General features: G+C 47.0%; 1 protein-coding gene across 2 annotated transcripts in view; it reads left to right on the top strand.

Moving 5' to 3' along the window:
• Window positions 1–18,786, top strand: part of LTBP2 (latent transforming growth factor beta binding protein 2) — a 126,206-nt gene that overhangs the window by 20,138 nt on the left and 87,282 nt on the right. For both annotated transcript variants that reach the window (XM_073349171.2, XM_073349170.2), the window contains exon 3: window positions 4,608–4,851. In XM_073349171.2, coding sequence (XP_073205272.1) covers window positions 4,608–4,851 — 244 coding nt within the window. The remainder of the gene's footprint in view (window positions 1–4,607; window positions 4,852–18,786) is intronic.

Here is an 18,786-nt window from a genome sequence, read left to right as displayed (position 1 = left end):
GGGACACTCAGGCTGATATTTTTAAAGCTGCCTAGGGGACCCTGGCATCCTGTTCCCATTCATTTCCCAGCCATAATGTGTTTTTGTTTAATTTTTGATCTCCTGATCTTGTACATGGAGCAAATTGGGGGCTCTATCCAGATGGAAATGCAACCAGAGACAATGTGTCTGTGAGAAAGGAGGGGGGAGGAGCTTCTGTTTATGTCTAAAAGCCATAGGTTGGGTCTCAGCATTGGGACAGGAGAGAGGGTATGGCCAGAATGTTGCCCCTGTTCTTTGAGGATCTAATGCCTGTAACATACCAAGCACAGGTGTCAGAGTAGCAGCCGTGTTAGTCTGGATCCGCAAAAAGAAAAGGAGTACTTGTGGCACCTTAGCGACTAACCCATTTATTTGAGCATAAGCTTTTGTGAGCTACAGCTCACTTCATCGGATGCATTCAGTGGAAAATACAGTGGGGAGATTTTATATACACAGAGAACATGAAACAATGGCTGTTACCATAGACACTGTAACGAGAGTGATCAGGTAAGGTGAGCTATTACCAGCAGGAGAGCGGGGGAGGGGAGGAACCTTTTGTAGTGATAATCAAGGTGGGCAATTTCCAGCAGTTGACAAGAACGTCTGAGGAACGGTGGGTGGGGGGAGAGGGGGAATAAGCATGGGGAAATAGTTTTACTTTGTGTAATGACCCATCCACTTCCAGTCTTTATTCAAGCCTAAATTAATTGTATCCAGTTTGCAAATTAATGCCAATTCAGCAGTCTCTCCTTGGAGTCTGTTTTTGAAGTTTTTTTGTTGAAGAATTGCCGCTTTTAGGTCTGTAATCGAGTGACCGGAGAGATTGAAGTGTTCTCCGACTGGTTTTTGAATGTTATCATTCTTGACGTCTGATTTGTGTCCATTTATTCTTTTATTTAGAGACTGTCCAGTTTGACCAATGTACATGGCAGAGGGGCATTGCTGGCACATGACGGCATATATCACATTGGTAGACGTGCAGGTGAAAGAGCCTCTGATAGTGTGGCTGATGTGATTAGGCCCTATGATGGTGTCCCCTGAATAGATATGTGGACACAGTTGGCAACGGGCTTTGTTGCAAGGTTCCTTTTCTTTATACCAAGCACAGTGATTTTCTCCCTTCTCCAGCTCACAGTTTTCCAGGGATTTTTGTTCTTCATTATCTGTGTATATGACTGAATCCAGATCTTGGACAAAATTCTCTGGCCATGTGACTTTTTCCAGTCTTGGGGGTTGAAATACAATGGGGAAAAAATGAAATTTCCTGAGACTCAAAGGCTGGGAAGATGCAGAAACATGCAAGTATCTAATTCTGGGACACCTGGACACTTCCTGATAAACTGAGAATTGGGGATGGGGGTGAGCAAGTTTTAAGTTATGGGACGAAGTTTGCAACCACTTGGAATGTTCCTTAGTTCCTACCCAGACAGATCAGCAAACCAAGCTATATGCAGAGCATCCTAAGCTACGGGACTCTTAAGGGCTTTGTCCTCAGTGAAGTGCAGCAAGGGAATGAAGATGAGGATAGTTCTTTGTACAATGCTCAATCCCAGCACCCACTCTGACTCCTTCTTCCTTGTCCTAAATCCTCATGGCCCCACTCCTCTCCACTCATTCCTAGCTGAGCAATCCTTTTGCCATCCCCGACGGGCACCTTTACCCAACCACAATTGTTACGCTGTCCCACAACCACCTCGTCACAGCCTCTCCATAGTGTAGCTGTGGAACTCTCCCAAGAATTGCCCTCTGCCCCACCACCAACCCCCAGAACCGCTTTGGGAATTGGGCTACTTGCCCAAAGTAGGGGAGAGGGTGTTCAGCAAATGTAGATGTGGAAGTGAGGGAGGCAGTTTGATAGGAGGACAGAAAAAAAGTGGGATTGTCTGCCTTGTCTCCACCTTAAGGAACAAGTCCCTGCCGTTCCATGGGATGACAGCACTAGCTGGTCAGGTACAGGGTGGGTGACGGGGACTCCCTTCTGAACTTAGCCTTTTACATTTCTAAAACACACTTTTAATTTGGGCCTCCGGGGCTTAATAAACAACTATAGGTTGCAATGTTGTGAGGCTGGGCTTAGGGTTGAGGCACTTGGGCTGAGTCTCAGAGGATCTGGGATTGGTTCTGGTTCTTCCACAGACTCCCTGTGTGAACTGGGGCAAGTGATTTAATCTCCGTGTGCCTCAGTTTTCCCTTTGTAAAATGGAGACATGCAAGGGGCAGGGGGAGAAAGTACTCTTGGCTATTCAGACTGTGTGCTCTTTGGGGCAGGGACTCTCTCTCACTAGGGGTATTTCTTCACTGCAGATTTAGCCTGGGCAAGTTACCTCTGCAATGAAGAGTTATCATATGTGTTTTGTACAGCTTCTGGCACAGTGGGGCCCTGATCTCAATTGGGAACCTGTAGGTGCTAGAATGGGGTGGGCAAACTTTTTGGCCCGAGGGCCACATCTGGGTATGGAAATTGTATGGCGGGTCATGAATGCTCATGAAATTGGGGGTTGGAGTGCAGGAGGGCTCCAGCTAGGGGTGCAGGCTGAGGTAGGACTGGGGATGAGGGGTTGGGGGTGCAGGAGGGTGCTCTGGGCTGGGACCGAGGGGTTTGGAGGGCAGGAGGGGGGGATCAGGGCTGGGGCAGGAGGTTGGGGTGCAGGAGAGGGCCGGGGGGCAGGCTCCGGGTGGCACTTACCTCAAGCAGCTCCCAGGAACAGTGGCATATCCCCCCTCTGGCTCCTACCCCAAGGCACAGCGGAATTCTTGCCTAACTGGGACCCTGGTTGTGCTCTGGGATCTGCACTGATGGCCAATTCACTTCACAGAGGGGGTGTAATTCCAGTTGTTGGCTTTAGCCTATACAACCCTAAGTGGTTTGTGTTCTGCCCATCCCTGAGACCTGCCTCTCTCCCAGTACAGTAACACAGCGGTCAAGGTCAACTTAAGTAACCATGCCAACATGCCCGTGATCTCCCTGGGAAGGGGCTGGTGGCAGGTCATTTTCAGACAGGACCCATCCCCACTGCTCTGATAGGGCTGTAGGGCCTTTCTGTTCTGAATTCTGGGGGAGGAGGTATTTGGGAGTGAGTCAAGCTGGGTGAGGAGATGGCATGTGTGGTCAGGTTTGTAAACATTTTCTTTGTCCATGTGCCTTTAGTGATGAACTGGCGCTTGCATACCAGTGATGAGTGTTGTATGGGAACCCGAACAGAAGGGAGGTGTATTAAAAGTCTACGTAGCTATTTGAGAACATGGCTGGTATGTCAGAATGCCTTAGACACCCGTCCCTTCTGCTTGGCTCATGGAGGAACTACACAATCTAAAATAACCGTGATAGAAATGTTCACTGCACATTTCAGCCCCCACAGAAAGGGTCCATTTCAGCTCAGGTTGAGCCGCAGGTGAAAGTTGAATTGTTCTTGCATTATCCAAACAGGTTCCCCTAGACCTAAAATCCGAACCCTCCGGTGGGGCTTCTGTTGGTTGGGGCTTCCTTTCCGTTAAGGGAGATGCTTCCATTTGGTCTTCTTTAGCCACGAGCCATGTAGCTGTTGTCCAGTGGAGAATGACTAACTTGGTCCCACTGAAGTGAACTGTGATTTCCTGACTATTACTGACTGGATTATAAACCCAATTTGGCTCCTCTTAACTTGGGAAGCATTAGGGCCTCCAGCATGTAATTAATGACACTTTCCTCTCAGAGTCAGAGCTGAAGCTGATGTGCTGTAATTAGGAACACACACAGGCTGTGAGAATGATTTGGGCATGAAGTTAATGAACTGTAAGTCCCTGTAACTGCTGAGGAATTTGGGCATGGTGACTTCAGAATTAGCTGGCAGGGGAAGGGTAGGAATGTTTCAGAGAGGACAAGAGAGCTCAGAGGGATCGGGGAGGGGATCCATAAAATATAACCATGAAATAGAATAATAAAGCAATATCATAAAATGAAACCTAATACAACAACTCCCAAGGGATCCCAGAGCCATATTGTCCTCCGCCTCCCACTTCCCTTCTCCAATTCCTCCCTGTGCTATTGCAGCTCCTGTTCTCAGCTTAATTGAGACCTTCTTCTTGCAATGAGCTCTCTGTGGGGATCAGGGCACTGGATTGTAAGCTTTTCTAAGCCCATTGCTGCTCTCACTTGTACCAAAGTAATTCAGGAGTAGCCCCTTTGTGTTCAATGGAGGGATGAGTAGCAGCTCTCAGCTCTCTCTCTTGTAGATCATATTCGTGATCCATGGTAATCACAGTACTGAGACTTTCACCTCCAGGGTGCTGGTTCCAGTCTAGCCCAGAGCTGTAGCAACCCAAAAAGATGTGACCTGTGTGAAATGTCAGTCTGACCTTCCTCTTCACCCCAGTCTTAGCAGTTCACCTGCCCTTAGGAGTTGACTGAGGGAAGGAAAGGGTCTCTCCTGAAGCTGGGATTTAGCCAAGGGCTGGTGGGGAAGGGAAGCCTCCTTTAACTGTCTGTGTCAGGGGTGGGACAAGTTGTGTTATCCCACTCCTTAAACTGCAACTGTGTGGAGAGGGCAACATGGGCCTGTTGCACTGGGAGCATGTATCTCTGTTCACTCCTTTCCATGTCCCTCCAGCCGTCTGTGACCCTCCATGCCAGAACAAGGGATCCTGCAGCCGACCCCAGCTCTGCATCTGCCGCTCAGGTTTCCAGGGTGCCCAATGTGAAGAGATCGTTCCAGAACGAGCATACCATCCTCCTGGCTCTGTGGCAGCCCTCCAGCCCCCAGCAGGCTCCCTTCCGAAGAGGGCTGGCAGTGCAGAGAGAGAAGGCTCACCCAGAGGGGCCCAGACACCTATCCTGCAGCAACCACGAGCTGGGTAAGTCACCCCAGTTATCAACAGGAACCAGATTCCCTTGACAAATGAAAATTAACCCCAGGGTTTGTGCTGTGCTGGGCCAGGCCCTGCTTCCATTCCAGGCCCCAAGCTCTCATTCCCGAGGCCCGGCCAGTGCCCTAGGGAACAGTGCTCTGCTTTGCTATGCAGAAGATCTAGCTTCCTTTCCAAGTCACAGGCTCTTCCTTGGGGCGATTAGAGCTGCAGAGTACTGGTGCAGGGGCGATTGCCCTGAATCCACTCTAAAGCAGAACTAGGTTTGTCTCCATCACCGTCTCCTGGTTCCTGGGAACAGGTGCGACTGTGGGGAAGAGCCTGTGGTGGAGTGTTCACCCCACACTGGTCCAGGAAGGGTTAATGAGACTGAGAAGGAGCCAGATAAGCACATAGGCCACACCTGAGAGGAACTAGGTGGCCTAAGTAGCCACAGACTGAGGAAGGAGCCCAGTGAGAAGGAACAGGCGGGGCTAGTGTAAAGCCAGGAAATTGACAGCAGAAAAAGGGCTGCAGTGAGGGAGCCTCCAGCCACTCTGGTTGTTAATGAGGGAGGGAGGGAAGGAAGGAAGGAAAGCCAAGGGGGGAGAGCAGAAACCTCAGGAGACTGAGGCCCTGAAGAAGGGATTTATCCAGAAGGGTGGTGGAGTGAAAGCCTGAGAGAGGTGGAGTAGGAAAAGGCTCAGGGAAGTGGTAGCAAGGTGGGACATTGCAGACCTTGGCTGCTGATTAGAGGGTCCCTAAGCTGGAAGCTGGGCCCGGGTTCCCCTACCAGCCACTGGGGAAGTGGCACAGTCAGAGCAGTGGATTTGCAGCCTGCCTGGGACTGTTCATCCTGTGGGACTTTGATACCCCCATAAGGGGAAAGCACAAAGTGACCTGGCCAGACGGCCAAGCCATGAAGAGAGAGCATCCTGAGTCTAGGGTGACCAGATGAAATGGAGAAAATATCGGGACACATGGGGGAAGCAAAAAAAAAAAGCGGCTGGAGTTGCCAAAGCAAAAAACCACGCTGGAGTGGCCAAAGCCGCAATATCAGGACAAATGGTGTCCCAACCGTGCATCAGTCAGGACATGAGACAAAGACCTAAAAATCGGGACAGTCCCAATTTTATGGGGACATCTGGTCACCCTACCTGAGTCAGAGAGAGAGAGGTGGCAGGGTGTATGAGCGAGCAACAGAAGGGAGCGTCAGACTTGGAAGGAACTAATCTTCAGGGCAGCCAGGAGGAGGCGCTCTCATGGTGAATGTATCCCAGGACAGAGCCTCCCCAAGGTTTAATAGTGTCGTCCTTTGTCCAGTTCAGTAGCATCTTTAATGGTCTCAGCCAGGAAGACAGGCTGGTGGCTTTTTGTGTGTCCAAGCAACACCCCCAGCTAAGAATATTGGTTAGAGTTGTGCTATTATATGCAGAGAAGAGCACAGGTACTTGGGATAGTATACAAATGTACGCAGGCGTTTCCAAGGTGCCTATCATCATAGATCCTAGGAGCAAAGGGTTGGTGTAACTGTTACACACTTAAATTACACGACTGTATACAGTTCTTATATATCGTAGTGTAATATAGTAGGTGCATGGGCATCTGGTGCAGGATTATTATGCTTAGGTAACTCTGCAGCTTTTGTTTATTTGATACTGTGTCTAAGCGAGACTAACCCCCTTCTAGATTGAGTACTGTGTGGTAAGGGCTCAAGGTGGTTGTTGTTTCTTTGTTTCTTGTGTGTTAAAAGTAGCTCATTGGCTACAGCCCAGTTCCCTCTAAACCAAGCTGTAATCTACCCCATTGCTCGTATTTTGTAAGTCCCACTGTAAGTGTAGGCTTTTTCTCTTGTAAAAAGGGTGGTCATACACTTCCCAGCTACTTCTGGGAATATTCCAAAAAAGTATCTCTTTGTTGTTTTGTATATTTGCAGAGTGGGGGTACCTCCTAGAGTAACGTAATGGGTGGGAGTTTTGCAGGATCCATATCAGTGTTCTTCTGTAAGTGTTTATGGATGTCTGAGCAAAGTGCTTGGCTTTGTGTCCAGCTCCAGAAAGCATGCCTGCATCCTACCTGTGTCCTCTCCAGCGGGTTTGTTTCTGTGGAGGCTGCAAGATGACCCTTTCCCCAGCACTTTGAGGAGAGCATTTCATTCTTGTCACTATTATCGCTTTCATATACGTGCATCTTATACAATTGCAATAGCTGGAGATTCCCTATGGCCAATGCTGACTGCTACCTGCAGCTGGCTCTTCCTCCAGGGTGAGGCGCCCACCATTTCCCTGGGAGATTATTCCACCACCTAATGCATCTCCTTGTTAGGCAATATGAAGTGGTCCTTGCATGTGCCATGGTCTGTACTGATGTTCAGTCCTTCAACCTGGGGTCTTTCACAGAAATCTAGTAAATGACTGATTGCAGGTGACTGCAAAGCTTGTTATGGTGATGCAGCTTCCCAAGGCTGTAAAACTGACTCTAATACTGTCCGGAGCTTCCCAGGCTGGGCCTGTAACCCCAGAGAAGCTGAAGCAAATAAATCAACCGTTGTTTGTTTAGCAAAGCCAAGTTCTGCTTGTGGGGTGTTGCTCATGTCCAGTGAGTCGAGCCATATCCCTCAACAACTGGCTTGCCAGCACCCTTGGTTCAGAGAGAAGATATGGAAAACATCTTAGGAGGGTCAGGAGTGAGGGGCCACTGCTGGTTCCATGTCATAGATATTGTGAGGCAGCTCTGAGATTCAAAACACAGTGTCAGCCCCAAAAGTTCCAGCACAAGGTTATTGGTAATGAGGGGAGCTCAAGCAAGAGCAGGGGTTTGTAAACTTTGAAGTCCAATCCTCACTACAGGAAATGCCAGGACACGAAACCAATCTTCAGACCGATTCTCACTGCAGGGTTTCCACTACTCTAAGGTGTATTATTTGTATCTAGTAGTTGTATTACCGTAGTGCCTTGGAACCCCAGTCATGGACCAGGACCCCGGAGTGTTAGGTGCTCTACAAACACAGAACAGAAAGCTGATCCCTTCACCAAAGAGCTTGCCATCTAAATAGGGATGCGGCAATCTTTGGGTGCAAGGGTTTTTGAAGTAGTTCTTGACACATAGGCAGTGAGCCTCTTCTCATGTTGTTCAAAAACTATCTGCACCAAATATGTCCATTCTCACAGGAGGATGGACTGGTTTTAGACCATTTTCTGACCTCTCCTGTCACTAGCTGGCTGGGTTGCTGCCGCACTAACATGCTGGCTGTCAATGTAGGTCTGTAAGGAAAGAGTTTTCAGTTTCAATCTGGTGCTGCCTTGTTAGCAGTGTCCATGGTGTTCAGTGTTGTCTTTTCCTTCTGTGTGGTGAATCCTGCCCCACTGCTGTGGCATACAGGAAGGGCTTTGTGAGGTACCCCAAGGAGAGGTCTCTGCTTACAGGGCAGATTCCCTCACAGGCCCCAGGTGGTGATTATAAATTCTGACTGGCTGTGTTGCAGAGTTGAATAGCGAGTGCCCAGTTATGTCTCTGGGCTGTACTGGGGGGGTGGGGGGGGATTCTAGCTGTCATCCTAAAACAACTGGCTGGTGTTGAAATGAGGAGAGAAACCTCACTCACCACCGAGCCCATGGAGCTGGCTCTTGCAGCTTTTCGCAGTGTCAGTGCTGGTGCTGCCCATTTCCTTTGCTGGTTACTTCAGTTTGACCTTGGATGTGCTGGAATTGTCTGCTCTGTACTGGTGTCCTGGCCTCGGCTACTCTACCATGGTGACGGCTCCGTCGGGGTTCCCTTCAGGACATGCCCCAAACAGGTACAGAGCTTGATAAGGAGAGATGGCAAATTCCTTTTCATCAGGCCCTTTAGCGAAAGTTAGAGCCCAGTTGCCCCCAAGGGTGGTTATAGGCCTGTCTGAGATGAATGATGCTGACTGCGATCTAACTACGGGGATTAGCCTCACTTGCACATTTGGTCTCCGGTTAATGAGCCTTGGGAAGTTGTTGGAGGAGCCCACGTAACCGCAGTCCTGACCCCCAGTTTTTGTGGGCTCCTGTTTTTGTGGTTGACTGCAGTGGCTGATGCCAACAGCTGTCCTGGCAAAGAGCAAGGATGGAGTTGTGGAAACACTGTTTTTTGGGATGGAAACCTGCCCTTCAGCTGCCTGTTCTTATGGACAAGCTCCTAGTGAACGTGCCCAGACTGCTGGTCACCTCACACCTCAAGGTCATAGCATGGGAAACAGGTGCAGTGATTTCTGGGGACCAGGCCTTAGCATGCGTCCCTATTGAGTGCTCCCTGAGAGAGTCTGGAAATTGTGACCCCAACACTTCTGAGAATATATTATTTATGTGTATTACCATAGACCCTAGGTGCGCTAGTCGTGGACCAGGACCCCGCTGTCCTTGACCCTGTACAAACATAGCACAAAAAGACAGCCTGCCCCAGAGAGCTCACAAGCTAAATATAAGATGAGAAATGGATACAGACTGAGGAGGTAGAACAAAGACACGAGACCCTGTTGGTCAGCTTGAGAGGCTGTGTACTATCGCAGTTATACCCCCAGCCTCAGTAAGAGGTAACTGTCCTGAACTGAGGGGATTAGAAACCCTTTGACAGACAGACAAAAGGTTTGGTAGATCAGGTGAGTTCTGGGGTAGGGTTTCCATCTGCGACTGGCAACTGTTGGAAACAGGGTGCTGGACTAGATGGACCAATGGGTTGGCCTAGTATGGCAATCCTTGGTACTTCTTTGAGTGAGGTAAGGGTCCCAGGGAGATTGGGGTCCCAGTGATTGAGGGCAGTGGTACATCAATGGGTAATCCAAGGAGTGACTCCCGGTGATAGCCATCTGCATCCTTGATTGGAGTCTGATCAATGAGGTAAAGCTGACATGAGCTAGGCAAAGGCTCAGATGATGTCTTGAAGGCTGAGCCCTTGTTCCCAAAAGCCCCCTGTTGTGAACTGGAGACAGCAATGTTCTCTAGGATAAAGGCCTTTCCCCTCTTCACACTCACTGGCATCAAGTATGTTTGGAGTTAAATTGTAAAATCATCTCCTAATTCCCATACCTGGGAGAAAATTCTGTCCACATCAGGGGTAATCACATTTACCCACATCTGCTGCAGAGGGGAAGTTGCATATTGGCCTCAACCTTGAGTGTCCTCCACTATTCCCTAATGGAACCCATCCCTGCCCTGTCAGGACAATCTTCCACGGCTTTCACTGAATACTTGGCTTCCCCACACTGCTTATTACTGTACTCCCTTCCCCTGGAGGCTAGGGGAGAGTCCATGTTTCTGCATGTCTGGTGTTCCCATACTTGAAGACACATGCTTCTGGGAGAAGGAGGTGGGTTTTGAATTCCTGTGCTGTTTTCAGGATTGGTGGGACCAGAGCCCCCGTTACCAAAATTCATCAGACTGGGAAAGAGTTGGCGCTTTCCATGCCCCTTTATTACACGCCATGTTTGGCAGAGGTTCAAAGCTGGTAGTGGGCTGGAGGCAGCCACAGGGAGCTCGTCCTGTACAGTGTGAGAGCTGGGAGGCATGGGAGTGGCACCCTTTGACATGTTGAGTGCTAGAGAGGAGTATTCTGGGCTTGTCAGTGACTGGGAAGCATTGCCCTTCTGGCCTGGCCTAGTCACAGATCCTCTGTTGGCGCCACACTAGCCTGAATCCCTGCCCAGAGAGAAGGGAGGTCCTGACAGTCCGCCGGGCAGGCGGAGCTGCACCTTGGCTCAGAAGGCAAACTAAATGGAAACAGTTCAGTTTTTCTACTTTTGAAGTAAACAAACAGTAATTCTTTGGATAAGAGAAGCTGCAGGGAATATGACCCCTGCCCCTCCCCCAGGAATGGCCTGCTGCCCTGCAACCACTTGCATGTTAATTCCAGGTCAGTGTGTGAGGAGGAGGCCCCCGTTGCTGGGACCACAGGAAGTTGCTTCTGTGGGAACGCGGTGCATAAATCTGTATCCAGAATCTGTCTGGTGGGCTCCTGCTGCCCAAATGACACATGTGCTGGACTGTGGCTGTATAGCAAGCAAGGAAGGGCTACTGGGACCTGCAGAGCAGTTTCCCAGCAGCCCAGGCATGGGAATAGGAAAGAGCTCTGTTTTAAGGTGCTTAGACACTGCATGGACATCTTGCTGGAGCTGAACTGTGGAGCCTAGAGAGCTGCCTCTGGGAGGACTTTGTTTTGACAAGGTAGTTGTTAGGAGCATGCTTGGTGTTTCAGACCTAGAGGTGTGGAGGAGGACTTATTCGCAACACCCTCACTTCAGTGGCACTTCTTCTTGGCCCTGCCTTCTCCCCAGCACTCACGAGACACCTGAGGGGAAAGAGTGAAGGTTCTGTCTCTACCTGTGCTCTCTGTGTTGGGGTTAGGAATACCAGCTGTAGGGAGCAAAATTTATGGTAGGATCTCGAATGAGGGGAGAAAGGCGAGTGCAGCTGGGGTTGGTGGTGGGGAATGTGTATTTTTCTCCCTCTAAAAACTAATTGAAATAATCTGTGATTGTTAAATTTCACCATAACAACACAACAAACCTAGAGATGGGTTCCAATTCTGAAGGCGAACAAAGGGCTAGAACACTTATTTGAAAAGAAAACTTAGATTAGGTGGAGGGGAGCCTGCAACAATCTTCAGATTTCTCATGGAAATTACAGACTGTGGCTCAAAGGCAGCCTCTAATAACCAGAAATTTAGAATCCCACCTTGGTAAAAAGAGTCAACTGGTCCAGGACTAGCAGATAAGATGGCTGTCAAGTTTTGAGACCCAGCTGGCTTTAGAAGATGCCACCCCAAAAGAAAATTAGACCTTCTGAAAAAGTAAAATCCTAATTTTTTTCAAAATAACATCTCTAAAACCTTTTGTCCAGTTAACCCTGAATTTACACATTCAGGATTAGAATGGACACTTTCTTGCAACCTTAACTATGGTGTTGCCACTGCTGAGTGTCCATAACTATTTGTTAAATAATACAGTACACAGAGTGCCAACTGGAATTTCTTATTTAGCCTTACAAATGGTGTACATATTGTACACACCTTATGCTGTTCTGTTCACTTAAGGCTGTCACTCAGTTTAAGTTAATGAGAAATACTGTTTAGTAACACCAAACTAGCTTCTAAAAATGGGACCTTAACTTGGCCAAAAAGCCACGATACGCAAATGCTTTTCACATGCATGTTCTGCTGAAGGTTTCACACACTGCTAAGTTCAAAACCAAAGCAGGATATTCACAACAGCACACATACCCCAGTAAATTGAGGGTAATATTTAAGGGTAAGTCATAGAGGTCCAAGCCCCACTTTACGCCTGTGCGGCATGCTTATGCACAGGGCTTACACAACACAAATGTAGCTACAGTGGACATTTCCTTAATGCAGACAGGCCCTTATTCACAACTTTCTAGGGCACTTTCCTTTAGCAACAATTTTCCCGAGGCAGCTAAGCATTTAAGTTTCTTGATCCAGCGCCATCTGCAAGTGGATATTTGAAACCTTGTTAAAAACATGAAACTAAAAAGCCAATGCCAGTCTAAATGGAATGATGTGAAAAAAGCAATTCTGCTTGGAGCAAAGAGAACTTTGAGTCTCAGATCTCAGCCCCTCTCCGGTTTTGACACAGTTGAAAGCCTTTGGCAAGCAAGCTGGGAAGCCTATAAGAAAAACTAGAGCTGCCCAAGAGACATGTAAATGTCATTTTTCTTACATAAAAATACTGTTTTAAAATCACATGGCATGTAACCCCATTTCGGCACTATAGACAATTGCTTGGCTTTCTAACATTTTAAACCTGTCAGCACTTGTGAATTAAACTAAACTGAATTAAGGCCACTTTAATTCTGATTAACAGCATCCACACAGGGATTGACTGGGATTTAACTAACCCACTTCAAATTTATGCCTTTTAATTGATTTGGATTATTTTTCCTGGATGTCCCTGTGTAGACAAGCCCTAATCCACTTTTTCATTCTCATTTTTCTAGCTGAAAGAAAAACTGTCAGATTGTCATTTTAGACTCTGTATTGCAGAGCAGGGTGACACTGGAAATACGGCATGGGTATGCTATGTGAGGCTATACTAAAAAATCTGGTTCACAGCATATTTTATATATAGAATATTTGACATATAATCTATAACAACACAGTTTGAATGCATCCAATGAAGTGAGCTGTAGCTCACGAAAGCTTATGCTCAAATAAATTTGTTAGTCTCTAAGATGCCACAAGTACTCCTTTTCTTATTACAGTTTCAATAGTAATTACAGACAAAAAAACTTATATTAAAAGAACATTAAGGCCACAAGGTCAAGCAGTGAAAAGTTAGGAACTGTGGAATGAAGGTTGTCTGTGCTATCTTAATTCAGCCTTCTAGTGTGTATGGCTCACAAACCCCTTTGAGTAAGCTTTGGTAAGGAACAGTCAAAGCAGAGGGGAAGAGAAGGGACTGGGAAGTGGTGAGCAGAGGTAGAGTAGAGAAGGAAAGTAGAAGGAGGGAAGAAAAACTGGATTAATTCACAGTTCATTCTGAGAGACAATATTTCACATAAAATTTCTTTTCAATTTTTCCCTACTGGGCTGTGGGGGTCAAGTGAGGGAGAACAGAAAATACAAAGGTTTCTTTTTTTCCCCTGGAAGTTTCCAGTTTTTTCCCCCTGGACCCTCGCATCTCTAGCTACAGTCTTTAATTACATATCCTACTTTTTGGTTAATAAAAAAGCTGCTTAAGCCCAATCAAAATGGGATACTTTTGTTATTCCAAAAGGAGAGTTTCCACACACAGACTTGCACTGAAATAACAAACAGTATGAATTAAAACCAATTTAGTTATTTCGGTGCAAGCTTGTGTGTAGAGCGTGCATGAGGGACCCAGAGGGATTAGAAACGTAGGCAGGAAATAAGAGAATGTGATTCCACCTGGAAAAATGTTATCTATTATGTCTGGAGGAAAAAAAATTCCCATAGCCTGAGTCTCAGTGGGAGGGAGAAACCTGGGAAGGAGGAAGACCTGAGAGAGATGGCGGGATGGTAGCAGGCAGCAAATTGAACAGGCAATGACAGTGTCATATGGCTGTATGAAAGGCCAAGCAGCTTTGGGCTTTGTAGTCAGAGGCATAATGTCCTAGAGCCCCCCTGTCTATGCATATGGAATATTGTGTTGAGTTTGGGGCACCTCCTTGCCAGAAAGATACTGGCAATTTGGGAGGAATTCAGAGAGCAATAAAATGAGCAAGGGGCTGGAGGGAGTTATGGGGAAAAATCAGTAGCGCAAAAACTGTGTAGCTGAGTTAAGGGATGGCCGTAGGGCATGGGGGGACATACTAAGCATTTGTAAATAGCTGAGGGGAGTAACCACTGAGCACTAGATTGCCCTCGTCCTGGCAGGGGTGCATACTTATTGTCCAATTGTGAAGGGACTTTTACAACTCTTTCTGATGGCTCTGAGCAGGGTGTGAAGGCATGGTGATGAAAACACCTGAGACCTGTCTACCCTGGAGCTAGCACTGCTGGAGCTGCACTGCCTGGAAATTTCATGCCCAACTGTTGCCAGCACAGATGCAATCTTAGTGCTTGGTTCAGCTCCCTTCACCCTGAGTGATGCTGGTCCCAGCCCTGTGCTCCCTGCTGGTCTGGCCTGGTGGGGAAAGGAGCAAGTGCAACTTTGTGATGCGGAATCCTCTCCTTGGAGAAACTGCCCATTCCTTCAGCCAAGGGGCTATCAGGTAGAATGCAAATGGAAATACGGATGTATTCTTGGCCCAGACTCTGACTCTAATCCCTCCACTAATGAGCGACTGGAAGGATGGAGCTGGTGTTGATAACAGAGCAGAATCCCCAGGAGGCTTGTTCCCTGAATCCCAGCAATGCCGAGACTTGGACATCTGAGAAGAACATAGTGTAATTCCCCAGCATGGCCGTAATGGTCCATAAACCAAGGATGGGGCAACAGCACATTAGGGGGAGTAAGAGGAAACCTAATTAAAGCAGAGCTCATGGAGCCAAATGCCAGGTTCCCTCTGAGCTTCAAGCTGCAAATGAAACTCTATTGGGGAATGTCATTTTAAATTAAAACACCCAAAGTCCTCTTCAATCTGTAGCATTTTTAGGAAGATCGGGAGATTTCCCAGCATTTCTACTTTCTAGATTTCTACTTTCCTAGATTCAGGGCAGAAAAGAGGCCACTTCCACCCCACACACCCCTGTGTTTGTGGAGCAGCAGCCTCTCTCTGCCCCTCCTGCAGTTTGCAAATAGAGAGACCCTCTCAGTCCCAGCTGTGCCCAGCGTAAATGGGGGAGGATGTTACTTATTTCCCTGCCTCCCGAGGGGGTGTGTGGGTGTGGAGATGAATCGGCTGATCTGTTTGTTCAGTGCTTTGAAGCTGGGAAGCCCAATGGCGGGGATGGGTGTTGCTAGTGAACAAGATGCAAATGTGACTAAACGTGCTTGTTTTGTCTCTGTGTGACATGGAGATGAGTGACCCTCTCCCGTGAACCCAACAGGAGCATTTCCTCTGGTTAAGGCCTCGCCTATGCAGTATGTTTTCAGCAGGGCGGGATTGGGTCCCCAGCCCACTGTCATTGGATCCCACTCTGGCAGCCGGGGTCTCTGGAATGGGATGCTCAGCCTGCTGTGTTTGTTTGCAGAGGGCCTGCGCGCATTGGGTTCAGGCGGGCTTTGCTTCCATCATGTCTTTGTACTCAATCTGTTTCCTTTCTCCAGTGCCTGCCAGGTTGGGCCCCTCCTGCATGCTGCGCTGTGAAGTTTCTCATTAGGGCATGTGCTTGCTCAGAACCGTAGTCAGGAGCCATGCCTAGGCGTGGGGAGTTTAAAGTGCTGGCTGCACTGGGAGCCCACATTTGGCTTAGGCTTAGTGATCTTTATGGAATACCAGGGGAGCCCAAGCTTTGCCCATCCAAGAGCTGCGCTGGCATCGTAGCATGAACCAAGGGCCACTCTTAGACCTGGTTTACACAGCTTTTGTACCGGAATAACTATTTCAGATGGGGTGATTTATTTTTATCAGAGTGGTTATATGGGCACAACCTCTTGTGTGGACGCTGTTATATTGGTATAAAGGTGCCTTATGCCAGTATAAATTATTCCCCTTCAGGGATAGCTATACTGGTATAAAACACCTCTCTATCAGTATAACTGTGTCCACACTAGGGGGCTGTACTGCTTTACCTATGCCAGTGTAGCTAAAGCAGTACAGCTTGTGTGTGTAGATAAGTTCATAATATGCATGAAATGAAGCCAACTGGAGCAACTCATTATTAATGAATGCTGCAGCCTATGGGGACAACAGGTTCCAGCATGCAATGCCCCATCTGTAACTGAACAGCCTGGCCTGAGGTCTCTACCAGCTCCATCTCTGTATTGGAGCTGAGGATGGCTGAGGACTGTGTTGTGAACCCCATCAGCAGCATTTGGACTGCACTTTGCCTGTTGGGTCGAGCAGATTTCAGATGTCCTTGTGTTTTGTCTTCAGGGGGTCACAGTTCTGTCCATCCTGTGGATCAGCCCCAATATCCAGTAGAACCAGTTAGAAACAAAGGCAAATCCTTCCTCCTGGCAGCAACAGCTGTGTGCCATGTTCTTGAATCCCCTTCCTGTGCCACCTTCATGTCATGCAAGTGTTGCTCCCCTCCTGAGGAAGCTGGGTTTCTGCTATGGGGTCAGCTCTTTTGCTCACTACTGGAGCAGCCAGCCAGCCAGAGAACAAAGGAAACGTAGAGCTTGTCTACACTACGCAGCTTTTAGAGACAAGGCTGTGTCGACACAGCCTTGTCACTAAAAGTCAGCGTGTGTGAATGCTCTTTTGTGGTATTTTTGTCAGCACTTTTGCCGACAAAATACTTCCAGCCCCACGAGCGGCATAAGCTTTGTCGGCATGAGAATGCTCCTGCCGACAAAGCTGCATTCACACTGCTGCTTGCTTCAGCAAAACTTTCGTCTTTCGCGGGGGGCTTTTTAAAGTACCCCTGAAAAACAAAAGTGTTGGCGACAACTGTGCAGTGTAGACATACCCTTAGTCGCAGGCTCTCTTTCTTCCTTCTCAGCCTGTGGAAGAAATAAGTAGATTAGCAAATTTTTGTTTGCTTGTTTATGTTTAGGCTTGATAGAATTTGATTTTTTTAAAATAATTTCAACAGATAATATGGATGTCTAATTTTTTTTTCTATTTTATCTATTTAAATTTTCACAGTTGCAGGAAATTATGGGGTGGGGGTCGGACAACAAAGCAGGTCACTCAATAATTATTTAATGACAGTAGATATTGATTTCAAAAAGTAAAAGCTTTGTAACCATTAAAACACAAAATATCAACATCACATGTCAAAATATACAAAGTAAATAGCCTTCCATCAAACCCAATACGTTCTCACACAGCATTTCTCTCACTTTGTCATGGGTCTGCAGCTGTGGGAGGGAGGCCATTTTATTTAGAGAGACATTTGTTGTTGCCTTCTTTGGTGCTTGTAGAGTGGGTGAGCGAGCTAGCTGGTGCCATTGTCAGGCACGAACAGGTCCCAGTGGGCATGGAACATAACGGTACAACTATGTTGAGGTATTTAATGCCTATTTTGCTTCAGTCTTCACTAAAAAGGTTAATGGTGCCAGATACTAAATGCAATTAATATTAACAACAAGGGGAAAGGAAAGCAAAGCAAACCAAAATCAGGAAGGAACACATTAAAGACTATTTAGATAAGTGAGACGTATTCAAATCAGCAGGGCCTGATGAAATTCATATGAGGGTGTTTAAGGAACTAGCTGAAGCAATCTCAAAACCATTAGCAACTATCTTTGAGAACTTCTGGAGGACAGGTGAGGTCCCAGAAGACTAGAGAAGGGGAAACATAGTACCGATCTTTAAAAAGAGGAACAGAGAGGACTGGGGAATTATAGATCAGTCAGCCTAACTTTGATACCTGGAAAGATATTGGAACAAATTATTAAACAATCAAGTTGTAAGCACCTGGAGGATAACAAGGTGATAAACAATAGCCAACATGGATTTGTCAAAAACAAATCATGCCAAACCAACCTAATTTACTTCTTTGTCAGGGTTCCTAACCTAATGGATGGAAGCTGTAGATGTGATATAATCTTGATTTCAGTAAGACTTTTGACACAGTCCCACATGACATTCTTATAAGCAAACTAGGGAAATGTGGTCCAGATAAAATTACTATAAGGAGGGAGCACAACTGGTTGAAAGATTGTATTCAAAGAGTAGTTATCAATGATTTGCTGTCAGACCCAGTACTGACCTCTGCAGGACCCCACCAGAGATGCCCCACAAGTCTATTTAATATATTTATTAATGACTTGGATGATAGAGTGGAGAGTGTGCTTATGAAATTTGCAGATGACACCAAGCTGAGAGGAGTTGCAAGCACTTTAGAGGGCAGGATTAGAATTCAAAATGATCTTGACAAATTGGAGAATTGGTCTGAATTCAACAAGATTAAATTCAATAAAGACGAGTGCAAAGTACTTCACTTAGGAAGGAAAAATCAAAGCTACAAAAATGGGGAATAACTGGCGAGGTGGTCAGACTGCTTAAAGGGATCTGGGGGTTACAGTGGATCACAAATTGAATATGAGTCAACAATGTAATGCAGTTGTGAAAAAGACTAATATCATTCTGGGGTGCATTAACAGGAGTGTTGTATGTGGGAGGTAATTGTTTTGCTCTCCTTGGCACTGGTGAGGTCTCAGCTGGAGTACAGTGTCCAGTTCTGGGTGCCACACTTTAGGAAAGTTGTACACAAATAGGAGAGAGTCCAGAAGAGAGCAACAAAATAAGAGATTTAGAAACGTTAACCTTTCCTCATAGGTCAAAAAAACAACTGAGCATGTTTAGCTTTGAGAAAAGAAGACTGATGGAGAGACCTGATAAGTCTTCAAATATGTTAAGGGCCGTTATAAAGAGGATGGTGATCCATTGT

Source organism: Lepidochelys kempii, chromosome 6 (assembly GCF_965140285.1).
Source record: "Lepidochelys kempii isolate rLepKem1 chromosome 6, rLepKem1.hap1, whole genome shotgun sequence".
Lineage (NCBI taxonomy): Eukaryota > Metazoa > Chordata > Testudines > Cheloniidae > Lepidochelys > Lepidochelys kempii.
This window is presented reverse-complemented; position numbering and strand designations above follow the sequence as displayed.